The sequence below is a fragment of the Ornithorhynchus anatinus genome, chromosome X1 (assembly GCF_004115215.2).
Source record: "Ornithorhynchus anatinus isolate Pmale09 chromosome X1, mOrnAna1.pri.v4, whole genome shotgun sequence".
Lineage (NCBI taxonomy): Eukaryota > Metazoa > Chordata > Mammalia > Monotremata > Ornithorhynchidae > Ornithorhynchus > Ornithorhynchus anatinus.
In genome coordinates this window covers 120677921-120694206 of record NC_041749.1, presented here as the reverse complement: position 1 = coordinate 120694206, position 16286 = coordinate 120677921, and the positions used below count along the sequence as shown (strand labels likewise).

Here is a 16286-nt window from a genome sequence, read left to right as displayed (position 1 = left end):
AGGGACAGCAGTAGTAATATATACAATAATAATGATGGCATTAATTAATTGCTTACTATGTGCCAGGCACTGTGTTAAGCACTGGAGTGGATGCAAGCAAATCGAGTTGGACACAGTCTCTGTCCTGCGTGGGACTCAGTCTCAACCTTCAATTTACAGATGAGGTAACTGAGGTACAGAGAAGTCAAGTGACTTGTCCAAAGTCACACAGCAGACAAGTGGCAGAGCCAGACTTAGAACCCATGACCTCTGACTCCCAGACCTGTGCTCTATTCACTATGCCATGCTGCTTTTCATATGGGGCACTCACCTGGTGTGATGCTCTGACCTAGGTCCTTAAACAATACAGAAGAACAAAGTGTCATGTTCCCTGCTCACAAGGAGCTTACACTGAAATGGGCATGACAAACTTAAAAAAAATTACAACTAGAGTGGTCAAAGTAAAGTGGGCAGGTATATGTACAGGAGTGCTGAGGAGAGTGTCAATAAGTCCTGCAACCAAGAAAATGACCATCTGAGCTAAAACAAAATGCATAGTCTATAAAAGACAAGGACCAAATGCTGATTGGATGTGAGTCTTTTAAGCACTGGACTAAGCTCTGGGGTAGATACAGGATAATCAGGTCCTACATGGGACTCGCAGATGGAAGGTAGGGGGGACAGGTATTGAATCCCCATTTTACAGATGAGGGAATTAAAGCAGAGAAGTTAAGTGACTGGTCCAAGATCACACAGTAACTAAGTGGAGGAGACAGGATTAGAATCCAGGGTCTCCGACTCCCGGGCCTGTGTTCGTTACACTAGGCCACTTTGCTTTTATAAGTGGTGTATGCTGCTGTTGACTTAAGGGTGATTTCATTCAATCATTCAGTCATATTCATTGGGTGCTTACTGTGTGCAGAGCACTGTACCTAGCACTTGGAAAGTACAATTCAGCAACAAATAGAGACAATCCCTACCCAACAATGGGCTCACAGTCTGGAAGGGAGGAGAATTATGGTATTTGTTAAGCGCTTACTATGTGACTGTAAACACTCAATAAGTACTATTGATTGATTTAATAATAACAATAATCATGGTATTTGTTGAGCGCTTACTATGTGCCAAGCACTGTTCTAAGCGTCAGGGTAGATACAAGGTAATCAGGTTGTCCCACGTGGGGCTCACAGTCTTAATCCCCATTTTGCAGATGAGGTAACTGAGACTCAGAGAAGCTAAAGTGACTTGCCCCAAATCACACAGCTGACAAGTGGTGGAGCTGGGATTAGAACCCAAGCCTGTGCTCTTTCCACAGAGCCATGTTGCTTCTCTGATGGCTTAGGAAATGGGTGCGGTTTGACAGTGGTATCTGCTGCTGCTCATGTCTCAGATATTTTGTTCTGTAAACACAGGCTATACCCATTCTCCCACCAGGCATCTCACGGTATGTACCACTGACCACAGGGGGACTGAATGGGAATGTGGATGACAGTGCCAGCCACCATCACTAGTAGAAAAGCAATGCAAATGCATATCCTGCTGGTGGTAGGATACATTTTTTCCCCACCTAACCTTTGGCATTTGAGCAATGCGGACATAGAAAAAGGGGGCATGACTCCCCTATGGGCAAGTGATTTTCAGTCTTCCACTTGCATTCGTGGGTGGTCTCACTATTGACTCCTCAAAGGAAAGACAGTTCTACTTTATTCAGAATGTGCCTTAGATATTCTGAGCTGGGGAGCGTGTGGCTTTTCAGGCAAATGACCTCCTTGCCTCACCCCCCATGTTGAAACTACATTTGAAAAGCAGATTGTGCAAGACTTTGAGATAAGTGCAGGGTAATTCCTCTGTAATTATACATGGGTGAATTAATTATTCCCCAATGAACTCAAATGCAAAAAAAAAATCAGTGGCACATTCTTTCCTTCCTAATTAAAAATATCTAACAGCATATCGCTAATAAACTGCAATTATTCTCTTTTGGATTATAGCTAATTTCATGCTTTATATCAATCCCGATAGTTCTTTGAATGGTGAAATAATCGTTTTTTAGCTTCATAAAAAATACAATAGTCATTTATTACATTTGATTCTTGTCCATATTGGGATGAAAGAAAGATAACTGGGGATATGGTATAGTTTAGCGTCCATGTTTCATTAGGAATGAAAAGAGCAATGGGGGAATTTTGAACAGACAGAGACATTTGATATGCATTTGGAGTGTTGTCACCTGATGATTTCACCTTTTTGAGTTGCACAGCGACACTTTAAATTAGTGAAATACTGAATATTCTGCAGCAACTATATGTCCATTTCTCTCTCACACAGAGAGTAATTAGGTGTGTACCTCTAAGTGTGAGAGTATAAACATATGCTATGTATTTGAATAAGAGTGCTGTCAACACTCTATTTTAGAAATGCATTAATTATTGCTGAATAATAATGGGAATTCTAATAGCATAATGTACACTCTACCTGCTTGATATTTACTTGACAAAGTACATTATGCTTCTTCCTATAACAATGAATATTAAAATAATTATCAGGACTAGCCACACTGAAACTTTACACTGAAATTTGCTATTAGCAACTGGATCTTGCTGAAATCTTCCAAAGTGGGAAAAGTAGAAGCCAGGTATAATTCTGAAGTAATACTTGATAAAAATTATGATATTTGTTAAATGCTTACTTTTTGTCAAGCACTGGGGTAGATTGTAAGATAATCAGGTCCCATATAGGGCTCGCAGTCTACAAAGGAGGGAAAACAGGTATCAAATCTCCGTTTTGCTGATGAGGGAACTGAGGCACAGAGAAGTTAGGTCACTTGTCCCAAAGTCACACAGCAGGCAAGTGGTGGAGCCAAAATTAGAACACAGATCCTCTGACTCACAGGCTTGGGCACTTTCCACTAGGCCATGCTGTTTCTCATCAGGGAAGGGCTCCTGTTTTAAGGATGTCACTTTTCATAATGTAGAGAATCTCTATTTATACTGATCGTGGGTTTAACATTAGTGGCCCTGGGATAATTATGAGTTTAATGATCTTTAACCTCAGCATGAATTAAAGCTGCTGAAGCTTCACAAGTGCATTATATTATCTAAGCTCAGCTTTTAGATCAGAGAAGTTGTGTTATAAAACCTCTGATATCCCTGAATCTCTGATTTTGAGCAACACCTCAGGTGAATAGTCAACTCTCTAAAGTGTGATTGCAAGTCTTATTCTAAATCAAAAAAACACATTGACTTGAAACCATGCCATCCATATTGGTCATTTTGGGCATTATTCTAGCATTTTAAATATCCTTAAACACTGTTTTGGTCTTTAACCTTGGCTATTCACCTAAGGGTGAAATATAATGATTTCTCTAAACGCCACATTTATCATGTTTCTAACAGAAGGACTCTTGCAATCTTCTTTTTGAAAGAGGTTCATTTTTCTTTTATTGACCATAATCAGAACTTAAATGGTTCAAAATATGGCATGCTAGTTTGGCATGAGGCAGAATTGAGTATGCAGATCCATATTAGGAATTACACATATATAAGTAGAATTATTAGGTATACATTCTTACAAACTTTCCCAAGCAAATGCAGTGTTCTGCACACAGGTGCTCAAAAAATGCTATTGATCAATCCAGAATTATATACAGAAGCTGGCACTGCATATACAGGTGCATGTATATGGATTAATGGATTATGGATTAATCTTGGTCATTCAATTCACGTATTCAATATGTCACCAAATCTTGTCAGTTCCACCTTCACAATATTGCTAAAATCTGCCCTTCCCTCTCCTTCCAAACTGCTACTATGCTACTGATGCCTGTCTACTTGTTTTGTTTTGCTGTCTGTCTCCCCACTTCTAAACTGTGAGCCCGTTGTTGGGTAGGAATTGTCTCTATCTGTTGCCGAATTGTACTTTCCCAGCTCTTAGTACGGTGCTCTGCACATAGTAAGCACTCAATAAATACGAGTGAATGAATGAATGAATGATCCAAACACTTATCCTATCCTGCTTCGACTACTGACTCCTTGCTGACCTCCGCACCTCCTGTCTCTCCCCATTTCAGTCCACATTTCACTCTGCTATCCAGATCATTTTTGGATCTGGATAGAGAGAAGCAGCGTGGCTCAGTGGAAAGAGCATGGGCTTGGGAGTCAGAGGTCATGAGTTCAAATCTCGGCTATGCCACTTGTCAGCTGTGTGACTGTGGGCAAGTCACTTCACTTCTCTGTGCCTCAGTTACCTCATCTGTAAAATGGGGATTAACTGTGAGCCTCACGTGGGACAACCTGATTACCCTGTATCTACCCCAGTGCTTAGAACAGTGCTTGTCACATAGTAAGCGCTTAACAAATACCAACATTATTATCATTTTTGTAAAAAATCTTCAGTCCTCGGCTCCCTACTTCTCAGGAACCTCCAGTGGTTTCCCATATACTTCCACATCAAACAGAAACTCCTCGTGAGTCTGTTGTTGGGTAGGGATTATCTCTATCTGTTGCCGAATTGTATTTTCCAAGGGCTTAGTACAGTGCTTTACACACAGTAAGCGTTCAATAAATACGATTGAATTAATTTAAAGCACCTGATCTGCTTGCCCCCTTTTACCATACCTCACTGATTTCCTACTACAGCCTAGCTCGCACACTTTGCTCTCTAACATAAACCTACTCACTGTACCTTGATCTCATCTACCTCACCGCTGACCCCAGCGGCATGGCATAGTCGATACAGCACGGACCTGGGAGCCAGAAGGAGCTGGGTTCTAATCCCAGCTCCACCACTTGCCTGCTGTGTGACCATGGGCAAGTCACTTCACTTCTCTGTGCCTCAGTTACCTCATCTGGAAATGAGGGATAAAGACTGTGAGCCCCATGTGGGACAGGGACTGTGTCCAACCTGATTAGCTTGTATCTACCGCAGAGCTTATAACAGTGCTTGGCATATAGTAAGTGCTTAACAAATACCTTAATATCTCCCCACCCCCCACCCCCTCAGGCCTGGAATATCCTCCCACTTCAAATATAACAGACCACAATTCTCCCCACTTTCAATGCCTTAATAAAATCACATCTCAATCTCCTCCAAGAGGCTTTCCCTGACTAAGCCCTCATTTCTCATAACCCCTTTCCCTTCTGCACCATCTCTGCACTTGGCTTTGTACTCTTCAAACACTTGATATTCCCTTCACCCTCTGTCACGTAGGACTTCTATCCATAGCTGCAATTTTTTTTAATGTCTGTCTCCCCCTTTAAAATATAAGCTCCTTTTGGGCAAGGGACACGTCTACTAATTCTACTGTAGTGTTCTCTCCCAATCACTTAGTACAGTGCTCTGCACACAGTAAGTGCTCAGTATATACAATGTATTTATAGATTGATATAAATATGCATAGAGATAGGATAGAAGGGGCACCTGGGGGCAAGAGGAGATTTGCAAGTACATTCTCCCATTGGCCTCTCCCTACCAATATCAATCAAAGGTATTTATTGATTACAGTCTAGAGTCTAAAGTCACTTCCAAAATTACCCAGAATCACATAATCACATCCAGATGGAGTCAAAGGCAGGCCAAGAGAGAAATCAGTCAAAGCCCTACTTCCCTGTGCCCATTCTACCTCCTATATATGGCCGCATTGTAATTCTAGCACTTTTTTCTCCATATCACCCCATTTCTTCATCCCACCCTCAGCCCCACAACAAGCAGCATGGCTTAGTGGAAAGAGCAAGGGCTTGGGAGTCAGAGGTCATGGGTTCTAATCCTGGCTTCACCACTTGCCAGCTGTGTGACTTTGGGCAAGTCACTTAATTTCTTTGTGCCTCAGTTACCTCATCTGTAAAATGGGGATTAAGACTGTGAACCCCATGTGGGACAACCTGATTACCTTGTATCTACCCCAGCCCTTAGAACAGTGCTTGGCCCATAGTAAGCACTTAACAAATAGCATCATTATTATATCTGAAATTTTAATATTGGTCTCCCTCTCTAGACTGTAAACTCCTGGTGGGCAGGGAACATGTCTACCAAATGTGTTATGTTGTACTTTCCCAAGCACTTAGGCCAGTGGTCTGCACAAAGTGAGTGTTCATTAAATATGATAGATGGATTGAAAGTATGCTTTCCTTATCTAACAAACCAACTGCAGTCATACCCACTTATGCCCTCTTCCAGCACCTTTTTGCATTAGCGCTATTTTGTTTTAAAGCAAGTAGTCCTTCTTACCCAACAACAACCTCTAGCACTTATTTATACCTGACCTCTCTAGTGTGTGTGTGTAGATACACATACACCTATATAGATAAATATCCTCAACTGTACATTCTGTTTTCTGATTTCATCTATTATGTTTGCGCTCCCCACTAGAATGTAAATTCCTTGTGGGCAGGGAACAGTAATCCTATTATTCCAACACTGTTTACATCACAAATATATTTACATAATATGTATATATGATAATCCAATTCAATTTATTTCATTCTTAGTACTTAGGTATATTGCCATGCAATCTTGGGAGAATATAGTTTTGTGCTTTTATCACAGTTGTAATGTATTGTTTTGGTCTTTTTTTTATTTGATATAATTTCCTATAAGAAGTTATACTTTGTTTAGGACTCTTTCGTCTGCCACTTTGCTTTATGGAACCAATTAAGAGTGTTAACCGATGCCTAGCAGTACATTTGGGTTATAGGCTAATTAGCATTACACACAGAAGATGGGTCTCACGTATTCAACTCTCTTGGTATCCTCTTTAATCAAGCATTCTTTTGAAACATGAAGAGCATAGAATGAGCCTCCTCTAATCTCTCTCTCTCCTATCTCTTTCTTCTCTCTCTCTCTCTCTCCTCCCCACCGCCCCCCTTTACCTCCAGAGAAAGCATGCTGGTCTTGCACTGTGGTTTTCCTTCTCTGTTAACATACATGTCTTTCTGTTCACATTTTCTTGCTGTTGTCTCAATCATCATCATAAATGGCCTCGCATAGGTTGCCAATAAACTGTGCATGTGTGTTTCATAAAAAGCGACACTCCAATACTAGGTTTCATGAATTTCTGAAAGAATCGAGAGACCGTCGGTTGTTTGGAGCCTGAACTACTTCTGGACCAGAAATCCATGTGTAATGACTAGAAGGAGGTTGGACCCCATCCCTACCAAGGGGCTCTTGTGGTTCTCACGTAATTCAGCCTAATCTAGCATAGCTGGTAGGTTTTGTGTGATAGCGATTATCCAGAGGAAAGTCTTTCTGGGAGTATTCCCAAGGATTCAGAAGTGAGATTCCTTATTAGACCCTAAACCTGATCACCCCTTGTTTATTGTTTACACTTAAGACTTAGGTCCATAAAGACATTCAGAAATCACTTATCTGTTCTATAGTTCTTTTCTGGGTTATTAATTTATTATTAATGATGATAATAACAGTGGTATTTCTATGCTATTTTGGTAGGATGAATGCAGGATTTTCTGGAGAAATACGTGGGAAAATACATGGAGAAAAGGTTTGCTTTAGAAAAGAATATGGATGTCTGTAAGAGAGAAGGGGGCGTTCTCCTGTGTTCTAGAATGAGACATTTCAGGGCTTTATGTGAGTTCTGAGGAAAAAGTGGCCTTGTTTGAGTCTTTGAATGTGACACTATTCAAGACTTAAATGAAATTTCAAAGCCACCGTTTCCTCATGATCAGAAGAATGAGAGGGCTGGAGGACTGGGGGAAGTCGATACTATGCAGATGAGACTAAATGAGCAAGTAAGTCTAAACCCAGTCTGAATAGCTTGGCTAAAAGAGACACAGAGAGAGAGAGAGAGTGGTTGTCAGAGTATCTGAATCCTTTCCAGAACTGTTTCAGAGAAGGAGGAGTGCCTTCAAGTCAGTGGGAATGGAAACTCTCTGTTGGTGATATAGTATTTAAATTTGCTTTTTAATAAGAATGCTAATGAAGATGTTAAGTATGTACATGAATTAAAATGATCTTAAATTAGGATTAATATCACATTAAATTAATTATAATCCTATATTCATTAAGAAAGTGGCATTTCAATGTTTGTTCATGTTAATAAATTTAATACAATAAGTGAAAGGAGTGCATTTTAAGATTTAATAAGTATTTGACTTAACCTGATGCTTTTAGTTTTTGTTGGTTTTTTTTGAGTAGATCTTCATGTACGTGGATTTTTCTTTGGAGTTTTCTACTTTTTATGATCCTTTCTTCTCATTTATTGAAGCACTCAATACAGTTTACAATGGCAAAGAAAAGCTTACTTAAAACAAAAAGATGGTAAAGGGCAGAGAGCATCTTTTGAATTCTGTACACATGGTTTCACTATTTTAAGCAGTGAATGGTTTGAGCCCTGAGGAAAGAAAGCTTACATCCATCTTCGAGTTAAATCTAGTTAAACTGGATTACATGCGGAACACCTTAGTCTTGTCTTCACACAAAAAACAAAGAAGACATTTCTCTAACTTACACCCAGAGTCAATTTTAGTCTCTCATTTTCTTCTGAAAACACAAGCAACAAATAGACAGATTGAATTCAAATTCAGGTTAATATTTGGAGGACAATCACAAACTGCGCTGAATGATAATGGATCTAAAGACTTTTAGGTCTGAAGAGAAAGTACTGTTTGGGGGCAGGGTATTGCCTTTTTTAAATGAAGCATCTAATTAGGCCAGTGATTGCATTCAATTGTGATTGGTTTGTATCCAAATGTGCATGCTCCTTGACTGTGTGAGCTGTGACAGGGCTTGGTGAAGCTTAGTTTAAAGTGTAAAACCATAACTTGGGAAATGTATGACTAAATAGAAGCAGAGTGAAGCTTGGTTAATGCTTTATTCATCACTAATGAAATCCTAATTTGTCATTTTAGCTCCACACAGATTTGGATCCAGGGAGCAAAAAAATCAAGTATATTCTGTCAGGAGATGGAGCGGGAACAATCTTTCAGATCAATGACATAACAGGAGATATTCATGCTATAAAGAGACTGGACCGCGAAGAAAAGGCTGAATACACCCTAACGGCTCAAGCAGTCGACTGGGAAACTAGCAAACCACTGGAACCCCCTTCAGAGTTCATTATCAAAGTGCAAGACATCAATGACAATGCACCTGAATTTCTTAATGGCCCTTACCACGCTACTGTTCCAGAGATGTCTGTTTTGGGTATGTATGTGACAAATCCAAAGAACTGTCTTATTTCAAATTTGCCTTTTCAAAAAATTTTTTTGGGGAGGGACAAGGTGAGGGCAAAGACAAATTCACTACAGACCCACTGCAGTCTTCACCCTCAAATACAGAAGACAACACAAAGTTATCAATGCTCGAGAGTGTTATAAATGAGAGTATTGTTACTGAGGTGGAGTTAAGATTTATTCTCACTAATCCTACTGATATTTATTTGCCGTTTAATGATTTATTTGTGTAGATTGACACCCAAGATGCAGGTTTTACACTTTGTAGAAAGCCTCTCAGAAAAGAGTCTGTCTAGCTAAAGCTGCTAAATTGAGGGAATAGGCTTGTCAGCTTTTGACAAGACTCCAGAGAAGACTGATCAAAATTCTTTCTCAGGTGACCAGATGCATAAAGGGGTGACCTATATGTTCCCTCAACTTCCCTTCAAACTGGGATCCTGCTGGTTTTGAGGAAATCTATCCATGGACACTAGATTGATGTCTGTACCATGCCTCAAAAGAGGGCTGATTGTGTCTTTGAAAGGCAATGAAAGGTTTACATCCAAATAATAAGAGAAGTGGTACTTGTGGTATTTCTTAAGCACTAACTATGTGCCGAGCATTGTACTAAGCGCTGGGGTAGATACAAGGTAATCAGGTCCCACATGGAGCTCACAGTCTAAGGAGGAAGGAGAACAGGTATTGAATCCCTCATTTTGCCAATGAGGGAACTGAGACACAGAGAAATTGTGACCTAAGGTCACACAGCAGAAAAGTAGTGGAGCCGGGATTAGAACCCATGTCCTCTGACTCCGAGACCTGGGCTCTTTCCACTAGGCCACATTGCATCACTGAAGTGCAGTCAGCTCTCTTATAATGCATGCTGCCCCTCTACACTTTGGAACAAATGCTGAGAGGGATTAGGGATATTTATCCAAGGAATGAGTGCCACTGTGCCATTTTTTGTTTCTGGAGTACAGGGTCCATGACCTCCATGTTATAGAAAAACTGACTGTATCTTTGGGTCACTTTACCTGAATAAACAGTGACCCAATTTTAGCAGATATGGCTCACCTCAGTAGGTAGGTACTGTGCAACCTGGGTTTCTGTCATCAATCTTGGCATATTGCAAACTAAGTGCTTAACAAATACCACCATTATTATTATTACTGCAAGAACAACTCAAGCTCACGTCCTGCCGGTGGTAGGACACAGCTTATCTTCCTTCTAACCACCCTTGTCTGAATGGCAAAGGGCCAGGGAAGGGGACCGACTGTGTTTTCATGAGCACAGGGTGGAAGAGATTCTCTCATGGTGGCAAACTCCCTGTCTGACAGTATTATCTTCAAACTGAAGAACAACTATGCCTATGTCACCATTAGCTTCAGTTTCACTTTAATCACATTTAATCATTCAGTTCATTGAGCCCGAGGACAGAGTTGGCTAATTTATCTCTGAGGGAGAATGAAAGTTAAGGGAAACCAAGTACCTACAGGGGCAACTGTGGCCATTTTGCCGATTGCTAAGTGACGCTGGGGAGTTGGTGGCTTCAGATGATGAGATTACAAAACCTGGAGTCACATGATCTTTTCCGCTGGAGTCTCAACCTTCAGGTAGCCTGATGGTACTAAACTGTGGAAGGAAATGAGCGAGAGAGAGAGCGTGTTGACCTGGTGTGGGAGTCCAAGTCTTGCATGGATTCTCAACGTCTTCAGGGGAAATTTCAGAGTCCTGACGTGACATTTGAAGGATCCAAGGAGCTAGCCTCGATAGACTGAGGCAATCACTTTAGAGTCATGGAACTGGGCTGAGAGAAAGGGATGGTAAGTACAAATCCACAAGTGTGAGAGGAAGAAGTCAAGAGGGAAGCAAGTAACAGCAGAGGGCAAGAAGTTAGGACTAATAATAACTATGGCAATTGTAACGTGTTTACCATGTGCCAAATGATCCAATATAAGTGGATCAGACACCATTCCTGTCCCTCATGGGGCTCACAGTCTGAGGGAGGAAGAACAAGTATTTTATTCCCATTTTACAGATGAGGAAACTGAGAGGTAGATAAGTTAAGGAATTTAAGTTAGGTTAGGGAAGCAGTGTGGCCTGATGGAAAGAGCAAGAACTTGGGAATCAGGAGGTCAGAGTTCTAATCCCAGTTCAGTCAGTTCTCTGCTGTGTGATCTTGGGCAAGCTATTTAATTTCTCTGTGCCTCAGTTTCCTCATATGTAAAGTGAGTTGAAAATGACTGTTCTCCATCTTAGACTGTGAGCCTGTTTGGGACAGGGCCTGTGTCCAATCTGATTGGCTTGCATCTACCCCACCACTCAGAAAAGTGCATGACACATAGTAAGTTCTTAGTGACCACCATTATTATTATTAGTAGTAGTATTATCATTATTATTTTAAATTACTTGTCCAAAGTCATGCAGCAGGTGAGGGGTGGAGCTGGGATTAGTACCCAGGTCTTCTGACTCCCAGGCTTGGCCTCTTTCCACTAGGCCATGCTGCTTGTCCAGCAGCCTTATTAGAGAAAGGGGATGGTGGAACAAGAGGAAAGCTGTTGATGGGGAAAGGGAGATATGAGAGAAAGCCAAGAGAAACTAAGGTAGGAGTAAAAGCATTTGATCATGTCAGTCAATCATATGTATTGAGAACTTAATGTGTGCAGAGCACTCTACTAAGCAGTTGGGAGAGTACAGTGTAACAATAAACAGACATATTCCCTGCCCACAACGAGCTTACAGTCTAGAGGACAAGTTTATGAATAAGGTCAGACCTTCTTCTGCTGCCGCTTCAGGGAAATGGGGTCAGAAGCATTTCCCCAATTCATCTCTCTCTCTCTCTCTCACTGCCCAACTACCACCTCCTCATTTATATAGTTAATAATAATAAAAATAATAATACTTGTGGTGTTTGTTAAACACTTACTATGTGCCAGGTGCTGGTGGAGATACTAAGTAATCAGTTCAAGCATTGTCCCTGTCCCATATGAGATTCACAGTCTAAATGGGGCGGGGGGGGGGGGGGGAACAGGTATTGAATCCCTATTTTAGAAACTGCAGCACAGAGAAGTGAAGTGACTTGCCCAAGATCAATCAGCAGGCAAATGGAGGAGGCGGGATTAGAACACAGGGCCTCCAACTCCCAGCCTTGTGCTCTTTCCAGTAGGTCACCCTGCCTCACGACACTGGCTTACGCAGTTAGCCAGTTATTATTTAAGTGATTACTCATCCACGTATTCATCTGCCCATTCTTTCTTGCCTCCTCTTGGTAAGTGATTTGGGGCCTGACTTTCCTATTAGATTGTGAATACCTTGAGGGCAGGGATTATGGCATCTAACTATATTCTGTTCTGCCAAGATCTCAGTACAGTACTCTGCATGCAGTAAATACTGATTGATTGATCCTGACTTTGATTTCCAGAACACCATTCTGGAGCTGATGTTTCTGGTGATCTCATGCTCCCCCACCAGAAGAGCTGTTTCTTCCTGCCTGGAAGAGGGGAGATTTAGAATTATCAGTCAGTCAATTTATGATATTTACTGAGTACTGTGTTCAGATCACTATACTAAGCTCTTGGGAAGGTATAGACTTCTCCTTGCGGGCAGGGAATGTGACAACCAATTATCTTGTATTCTCCCAAGTGCTTAGTACAGTGCTCTGCACACAGTAAGCACTCAATACATACATTGATTGGAGTTAGTAGATGCAATCCCTGCCCACAAGTAGCTAAGAGTTTAAAGAGGATTAGGAGGAAGTGACTGCATTTTCTGCTTTTCCTGCCCGAGAAACTATCTTTGCTGCATTTCTTTGGTTTCTGAGGTTTGGTTTCTAAGTACGTATTTGTGAAAAATACTGTGTTTGGGATTGGATATTATAAATCCCAGTGGCAAGGATGGCGTGTCCCATTTGTGTAGCTGATATGAGGCATGTATAACATTGCACACATCCAATCAAAATGATGAATATGTTTCTACAGGAGTAGACCACTGTGAGGTTTAAGGCTATCACCAGTACTACATAGGGTTTTGATGAAAGCCATAAAATATGAATGGCATATTAAGGCTTAATCCTCATCATCTGCTATAATTCTTGTAACAAATAGATGCCTGTATTTTTATTGAAATCATAACGATAATTGCCCCCTTCCCTTCACTTCTGAAAATGTTTACAATCATGATCATATTCTGTTCAAGCTTTCTATTTATCCAAAAGAATAAATGTTCTACTTCAGTCATGAATGTTTAATGGGGTGGGAAGTTAAGACCATAAGCAAATAATCAATCAATTGCAATTACTGAGCACCTGCTGTGCGCAGAACAATGAATGAAGAGTTTAGAAAGAGTAGACCAGAAAGAAAACACTCAATCCCTGCCCTCAAGGAGCATGGAAATGCCATACAGGGTGGGACCAAGGAGGAGCAGTGTGACCTATTGGCAAGAACACAAGACTGGGAGTCAGAGGACCTGAGTTCTAAACCTGGATCCACCCCTTGCCTGCCATGTGACCTAGGGTAAGTCTCTTCACTTTTCTGGGCCTCAGTTTCCTCAACTGTAAAATGGGGATTCAATTCCCATTCTCCCTCACCCTTAGCCTGTGGGCCTGGGACTGTCTGACTTAATTATCTTGAATCTACCCCAGTGCTTAGTATACTGCTTGACCCATAGTAAGTGACTAACAAATATTACTATTCCCATCATTCTCTTTAGGATCATTCACCCAGCCAGTTATTCTATCTCAGGTGGCAGGATTGCCTCCTTGACATTTATCCTCCCGGTCCCCAAGTCGTTTTCCTTTTACATCCCTGACTTTCCAAATAGCTTCTTGGAGCTATTGATTGTGTTGGGGTGAGCAGCCCCTTCAATAACAAAATCCATGTGCCCACCAAATTGTTGTAGGGTGAGGATGGAAGCTTTCCTTTAGTCTGTTTTGATGCTACCCATCTTTGAGCTGCTGTGGATGCCCTCTAATCTTGGTATTGAGAGATTTAGTAAACAGTGATTCCATCTTCATCCTGTCCCCACTCACATGTCATGATTTTGTCAACTTAATCTTCATGTTTCCAGACTGAAGAGTTCTAATTACAGTTTAATCTGTAATTAAGAACCCAACCTTTTTCACCAGAACTCTCCAAAGATCTCTAGATACACACTTATGCACACATCTCATAGAAGTGGCTCTTGTTTTTTTTCTACCTACACTCATTTTCAAAGAGCACACACATCCATGTTTATACCTCATGCAGCTTAATTCTTTCACTGCATATTAAGCATTTTTCTCGTCCCTTTGTTGGGGTTTCTCTGCCTGACTCTCCTTTCTCGCCTTTGCTTCTCTCTTTGCTGCCTTAACCCTCCCAGGAATATCAGCTAATGCACAGAAATTTCATTGCACGGAAAGTCGAGAATAAATTCTAATTGTAAAATTGACCAATATTAAATTGAAATGAATATGATTTTCAGGAGCTGTCTGCCAGTTGACAGGCTGTCAAGACAATGTACACAAATGTATTTGCCTGCATAAGAGAGTTGAACTGTTTTAGAAATATCATATTAGACAGCGAGGGAGACAGAATTCTTTTACACTCTAATGTGAAAGACAGAAATATGAGGTATGGAAAGTCGCATTTTACAGGAATTCGGTTTGAAGAGATGCTTGTGGTCCTTTTGGAATCTAATTGTTGACTCACAAGTGGCATGGGCAGAGTTCAGATTTGATTTAATGTTTACTTTATTTCCAGATTTAATATTGTGGTTCCTTCCGCACACTTCCAATGAAACTGGGGGTGCGTGTTCATGTGTGCACACTTCTGTGTATGCATGCCCGTCTTTTCAGTCTGAATGTCAGTTCCTTTTACCCATACAGAGTTTTAAGACGTTAAGCTGCTTTTAATTATACAGAAACACAAGCGTTTAAATGCAGACCTGATTTGGGATGGTATTTGGTTCCAAATGCTGGGTAAAACAAACAAAGCAAACCCGAAGAAACGTCATAGGCTCACTGCAAATGGGGGAAAATTGCATCGAGCTAAATGTTGAGAGCTTTTAATCCATTCGTATTCTTCACAAAAGTCTCCGAGGGCCTGGTGAACATTTGCAAAATGGCTGCCTATTTAGAGAACAGTCCATGATATGGACCTCTGACCGGACGTGAGGAGAAGCAGCTGGTAAAGACAGACTCTATGGAAAAGAGGTGGCATATGGAGAGTGCTTGATCATGCATATCTCTATCCTTGAATAACGGGACCAGAATTTGCCTGTCGTCTTCTGCTGAAATGTGACATTTTCCCAGTAAGTGCCTGACTCTGCCACTTGTCTGCTGTGTGACCTTGGGCAACTCACTTAACTTCCTGGCGCCTCAGCTGCCTCTTCTGTAAAATGGGGATTAAGATTGTGAACCGCACGTGCTGTCATATGTCTTTAGGACTTTGTGTGCCATTGCTTGGCCACACGGTTCAGACTGATTCCACTCAAATAGGAGCATTTTTTGGGGGGTGGGGCCATGACTCCCCCCCCCCCCCAGAGTCATTGTATCCCCCCTTGCAGGTCCCTGGGAACTCAAGTGCAACTTCTGAGCCATGGAAAGATTTTGGTAATTCATGGAATGTAGTTAAGAGGACAGGTGTGAAACAGATGAACGGGTAATTGGCTTGATGGATAAAACACAAAAGGGGACATTTGATCTCAAACCTATTTTCCTTTCTCCTGTGAGGCTTTGGACGAGTCATCGCTTGAGGACTCTATCCCATTCCCTTCTGCATCACCCTTGCATTTGGATTTAATTGTTACTGTTTATTGTTGTAATGTACTTTCCCAAGCACTTGATATATTGCTCTGCTCACTGTAAGCACCCAGTAAATACGATGATTGAATGAATGAATGAATGAATGAATTTGCACCCTTTTATTTACCACTCCTTCAGCCTCTCAGTACTTATGCACATATTCGTAATTTATTTATTTATATTAACGTCTGTCTCCCCTTCTAGACACTAAGCTAATTGTGGACAGGGAACACATCTACCAATTCTGTTATAGTGTACTCTCCCAAGTGGTTAGACCAGTGCTTGCCACATAGTAAATGCTCAATAAATATGATTGATTGGCTGCTTGATTGTGTGGATGGGGCCAGCATTACAAGACAATAGGT

General features: G+C 41.2%; 1 protein-coding gene across 2 annotated transcripts in view; it reads left to right on the top strand.

Moving 5' to 3' along the window:
* Positions 1 to 16286, top strand: part of CDH8 (cadherin 8) — a 368100-nt gene that overhangs the window by 92278 nt on the left and 259536 nt on the right. For both annotated transcript variants that reach the window (XM_029052199.2, XM_029052200.1), the window contains exon 3: positions 8841 to 9135. In XM_029052199.2, coding sequence (XP_028908032.1) covers positions 8841 to 9135 — 295 coding nt within the window. The remainder of the gene's footprint in view (positions 1 to 8840; positions 9136 to 16286) is intronic.